Source organism: Nanorana parkeri, unplaced genomic scaffold (genome assembly GCF_000935625.1).
Source record: "Nanorana parkeri isolate BGI_ZX_2015 unplaced genomic scaffold, ASM93562v1 scaffold1073, whole genome shotgun sequence".
In the NCBI taxonomy this organism is placed as follows: Eukaryota; Metazoa; Chordata; class Amphibia; order Anura; family Dicroglossidae; genus Nanorana; species Nanorana parkeri.
In genome coordinates this window covers 286,272-292,099 of record NW_017307341.1, presented here as the reverse complement: position 1 = coordinate 292,099, position 5,828 = coordinate 286,272, and the positions used below count along the sequence as shown (strand labels likewise).

General features: G+C 41.4%; 1 protein-coding gene across 1 annotated transcript in view; it reads right to left on the bottom strand.

Annotated features, from left to right (window-relative positions):
- Nucleotides 1-2,923: 2,923 nt before the first annotated feature.
- Nucleotides 2,924-5,828, bottom strand: part of LOC108796173 (ATP-binding cassette sub-family G member 1) — a 103,237-nt gene continuing 100,332 nt past the window's right edge. The window contains exons 14-15 of the mRNA XM_018567612.1: nucleotides 4,651-4,769; nucleotides 2,924-3,271 (exon numbers count right to left, since the gene is read on the bottom strand). Of these exons, the coding sequence (XP_018423114.1) occupies nucleotides 3,043-3,271; nucleotides 4,651-4,769 (348 nt within the window). The 3' untranslated portion in view covers nucleotides 2,924-3,042. The remainder of the gene's footprint in view (nucleotides 3,272-4,650; nucleotides 4,770-5,828) is intronic.

The following is a 5,828-nucleotide window of genomic DNA, read 5'->3' as shown; positions in this document are numbered from 1 at the left end:
ATATATTAGGATTGCTGCAAATCTTTTACTCAAGTAAGAGAACAATAAAGGATTTCTATCTATTGCATTCTACGTATCTTTTACAATTAACTCTATAAATAAAAATAGAAGCAAATCGAAATCTTGCTAAAAGTTCGCTGCTGTGGACGTGGCTGAAACCGAGAAATTACCTATGTGGTAGCCATCATGGATGCTGGATCTGGATGCAGTGCATGCTTGTGTAAAGGGGAGCATCAATGATGGCGCTAGTGTGCATGCCGATTGTACATGCAAGAAGCATTCTAGATACATTCTACTATGGTATAGCTTTGCTCAATATGCTACAGCAAATACTTTCACTAAATGGTGGACCTCTTGGCTCAAAGAAGTATTGAGCTGCCTATAGAAACCAACCAGCTTCATCCTCTCTGTTCCTAAGCTTCCCAAAGGAGATGTCTGATTGGTTGCTATCTGCTGCATAGGCATTCCTTTGAGTTACCTGTAAGCATGAGGCCCAGAGTGTCCTGGATTTGTACAACTAGTTGAGGTAGTTTGTGTCAATGAATGAGATTCGTACAAAGAAGAACAATCAGGCTAAAGTTGCTCTACAGTGAAATCATTTGCGAGCTTGTGTTGACGGAACAATCGGGCCGGTAATATCACGTTAAAGTAGATGTTTATCCCTAACTGAAGGATACTTGGTTAGCTAAAGCACTGCATATCTAAAACACTTTATTATTAAATAAAATACCCTTTTTACCTATTGTTTTGCATTCTTTGTTGCATATCAGTGTTGCTGATTTGCAGCCACTTACTGCCTACATAAACTCCAGCAACTTCTGCACATCATTTCTCAGGGTGCATTTCCTGAAGATAATGGAGCTATGAAACATGCCTGTGCTTTGAGCATTGGCATGACCCCTTCTAGTCCCTACTGAAAAAAGCAGTAGAGCAACTGATAAAGAGCACTGTCAGCTCATAACAGGAAGTGCCTAAACAAGGACTTCCATGGCAGGACCACCAGGTGTTATTTTAATGAAATCTGCAGATTAAAAAATATGAAAAATGACTTTTGAAGGTACTTGTTTCAGCTGCTATGAGAGTTTAGAGCTTGGGTTTCCATCTACTTTAACCTTCCTGTTGTTAAAATATACAGTGCACAAGGAAGGAGTTGTTTTTTCCCCCTAGGGACTAGACACATGACTGAAACACAAATTATAAAGTGCAACCAAGGAAGTTATGGCGTTCCCAGGTGGGTTTAACACAACTGAGCCAAAAAAATACAAAGTACCTTCAATATCTCTTCTATAATTAATGGGATGAAGTTATATGCTGACCAAAAAGAAAATGGCTTCCATTCTTGGGCACATTCAAAAACCCAATGCATATAGCTATGTTGCTCAGCCTCTAATAGCGAGCAATCCAGCCAACTTGTTGTTTAGATGAAATAGCATACGCTGCATTCCGGTTGGTCATCGTGGGTTACTGCATGTTATTGCAGCGTACTAGTAAACTATTCATGAAAGCAGTGCGAAGAAGAATGGTGATGTGCAACAAATTACCATTTGTTTACTGTTGTCAGGAGATGATTTCTGATTGGACGCACTTGAGCTAAGTTAACAGTCTTGTTGGGGTGGATGAATCGCAAGCAACAAAAGAACTAAAATATTCACCTTTCTTGGAGAACATGCTGCTCCGGCTTCTCTTCTGTGCTAAAAAAGGTATGAAACCCCCTAGGCACTTGGTGACATGATCTCATAGCTGGTCTGAAGCCTCCTCACCATCAATGATGATGCTACCAAATATCTAGGTCTTAACATATGTGGCCTTTACTGAATGTAACTTGGAGCAGTATTTTCTTCAAGGAAGGTATTTGAACCCTGTTAAAATTTGAATAAGGTCTTTATTTGACCATACCCCCCACATGACTTTGCAGAGCCAATCACCAAGAACCAGCTCCGTCACATGAGAGGAAGAGGGTTATGAGTCATATGCTCTTCCGTACCTGGAAGCTGCTTCAAACTCTTTCAGTAAAGCTATGACCATATTGTTTATGAGTGCAATCATGGGATAAGAGGGAGTAGGGCCTATAGGGAAGACCAATGATGTGAGAGGTGGGCACATTGGGCATACTTTTTTACCCACAATTCTTTGAATACTGAGCGGTATAATAATAGGGTGGCCGACTTATTCATGCTTTTAATAACCCAGCATGATAAAAAAAACTTTCCTGTGGTATCAAAATATAATGAAAAGGAACCTATGTCTGTATACATTAAGTGGCAGACGTTAGGTGACAACTGACATGGTATATACTTTGGTGGTCTGGCTTTTCCCAGACAAATTTTACATTCTTCACATTCAGGAATCATCACTTATTGTTTACTGTGGTCATTGCTCATTGACCACAGTTTTTGGATACATCACCTTCTTTTGTCATTTTGTCATAAAATCCAGCCAGCTAAGCTAAGCCGAAACTTTGCAAAAGAGGCTTTCTAACAAGATTTTGGAACAAAAAAATAAAGCTGAGGCTAGTACAGTTAATTTACTTAAATGCGAGACCAGCTCTGTCAAAACAAACACAACATCCTAAATTAGGTAATAAGGGTAAGCTTGTCAAGATGGCTTGCAAACTCAACAAGAGATGCAGAAGACATCTTGCTCATGAGCGAAACTTACACATTGACGGAAACTTAGAGACATCCACGGGAACGGGCCTCCAGATTATAGCGTAACCCCATAGCACAGTCTTTAGCTGCAAGAATATTTTAGGACTTTGTATTCAAGGTCAGTCTCCAAGAGATGGCTAGTGTCTACGATTCCCTCTTGTTTCTTCCTAGTTAAATCTAGAAAGTGTCTTTAGAAAATGGCCCAAGAAAAATCTCTGCAGACTTTGTGAAGCTTACCCAACAAAAGTTCTAACCCAAAAAGGATCAACAGTTAGGTCTCGGTGGCATCTCCACAATCATCCATAGCTTGGCCAGTGTAGTAGGACAAGTCGGTTCTTCTGTATTTCCCTTGGTAATATCTAGTCTCAGTTATCTCTACTGCCTTCCCGGGTTTTTATCTCTCTGCCCGGATTTTATATCGGAGGACAAAGTAGGCTATGAGACGCAGCGCGACAAAGAAGACTCCGAGGATGATGAAGTCTAGGTAGAGTTTGGCGTCCTCCACATCAAGTTCCTTCAAAATGGCTTTCGACTTCTGGAAATGGCACGTTTCATCCTTGTCGCAGTGAAGATCCTCTCTGTCGAGGCCATAAATTGATAATATCACCCCTTCAAATCCATATCTGGAAAAGACACAGCGGGAATCAAGAGAAACAGAAATTTACAACAGTGGTGCTCAATTACTAAATCTGAGGGACACTCAGAGGACCAAATTTAGACCAGAAATGTGGCCTAACTGGCTATACCGCTGCTTTTTTGAAAAAATACTCAGTCACATTCATAAAGCACAATGGTGCTTTACAAATGCGCTCTCTGATTTGCTTTCTTCATAACTCTGAATCAGAGAACACTCTAAAGAACACTACAGGCTTCACACTGTGCTCTGCATTTCATACAATGACTTGTAAAATGCAGATACAATGTGGGAAAGCCACTGTAATGTCCTGCGTTAGCGGCCTTAGTTTGATACATAGCCGGGGGCAGTTGAGTGGAAGAGGTCATTCGATGTCTGTGGAATAAAAGGAACAGGTTACCCCTGTTCTCCCCTCTCCAGAGTTTACAGGTGATTACAGGTGATTGTTAGAGGAAATCTAATCTCTTATAAAGTAAAATCACAGTGCTGTAGAGCCATCTGAAACTTTATACATTTTATATTTACTATGTAAATACATGCCGCCACTATTGAGAAATCAGCATTGGAAAATCAGATCTTTTGGCTCCCATCATTTCAATGCCACACTCTTGTGTAGACTTCTACATGAGGCTTGTAGGCAGGGCTGGGTTTCCCACAAGGCCAACCAAGGCCCGGCCTTGGGGCAGCGGGGAGTAAAGGGGCAGCAGGGGTGTGGAATTCCTATCTCTCGATGCCCGGGACTTGTAGTTCCAGGTGCCTGGCGGGTAGTTGTTTTCTACATTTAGCCCTGTCTGTGGGGGGGGGGGGGTTGGCGCATTGAGGAACCTGGCCTTGGGGCAGCAGAGAGAGTAAATCCAGCCCTGCTTGTAGGCTTTAGTAAAATGTCTGCATAAGCAAACCTGTTTGTTAGGTTTGGACAGAGTAGGGAAGTGAATAAAACCCATTTATTTCTTGCTGTCTGTATCCAATGGGGAAGATTCCCCTTCAGTTCCTGTCTCGGAGATGCAACAAGAAGTGAGAGGAAATCTCTACAAAGTAAGTGGAATTCCCCTCTTAGCTGTCCCCAGAACAAGTGGGTGTCCTCATTGGAAGATATCCCTCACCTCTTGATCTGTTTGTTCTAATTCTTCATACTTTATTCAGAAAAACAAAACGTTAAGGCTATGGATACACTTTGACGATAGGTACACGGGGAGCTAAATTAGTATAGCATTGTAACATTAATCTGGACATGGGATGGGCACTGGATGCAGGATGTCCTAGACTTTGCTCCTTCATGACAGATAGTTTTAAAGAGCAACAAGATCTGATTTCAGTAACACAAAGTAGGTTTACACCAAGAGGTCCAGCATAGGACTAAAAACGTACCTGACATAAGACATGTAAGACATCCACTGAAGATAAGCAGGTATGGTGTCAAAGCTAACAAAGAATCCTGAAAAGAGGAGAACCGGGATGGCAGTTACCGGACCCACAAAGGTCGCCACCTGCAGGACAAAAAATAAACTGCTGCTATTACTTGACCTTTTTACAGTGTCATCCCCACATATCCGCAAACACTCTGCCCTTGTTATACCATCATCCAGGGGGTAGCCAAACTTTGCCTCACTCCGGCTGTTGTGGAACTACAAGTCCATAAGGCATTGCAAGACTCTGACAGCCATAGGCATGACTTCCAGAGGCAAAGGCATGATGGGATTTGTGGTTTCACCACAGCTGGAGGTCCAGAGTTTGGCTACCCCTTGTCATGATCTATGGTATGTTTGAGCCTTTCACTGCCAGATCATTTTTTTTGGCAAACGTTATAATCCACATTTTAGGCCTTCAAATTACTTAACCCCCCCCCGAATTATATATTTCCTGAAAGCAGAGACCTTGTAGAATACAGTGGTGGTTGTTACACATTTTTATGTTGCATGATATTAGCCCAGCTCTTTATCAAAACCAAAAAAGTGGATATGGTGTGTTATGGAACTAATCCATAAACAAATAGCTACAGTATCTCACCATATAATCTTTCATCAGGCTGTCCCTTACAACAATGGAACATATTCATTAAATGGTAGCAAAATGGGAAGTGACCTATAACTAAGGCAAAGGCATTTTCATAATGACATACTAGTATTAGGTATGTAAATAGACATAATGGGAGAGCCTAGCGTCCGCTGCAGTCCTCAGTATAAAGAAGAAACAAATGCTTGCCTTATATTTCAAATCATCTGGTGCTGCGGCTTCTACAGAGAATAAGAATGCTGCTGCTCTATCCTGGTCCAATCACAGACTAGGGCAGTTCTTAGACTAGGGTGTAACGCTCAGCTGCAGTGTAGTGTGCAGAGAGGTCACAAACAGAGCGACAAAGGACTGTACTATCTAGGGGGGGCAGTATCACCACAAGATTGGCCAAACAGAATTACAAATCCTTTGCAGATAAAACAGTTCACATGTATTTATTTCAACGGTTTGCTCAGGTTCAGCTTTAGATTAGAAAAATTTGCAACCCTTTTGTTAAGATTATTTTGTTCTTTTCTGTATATACTATATATATA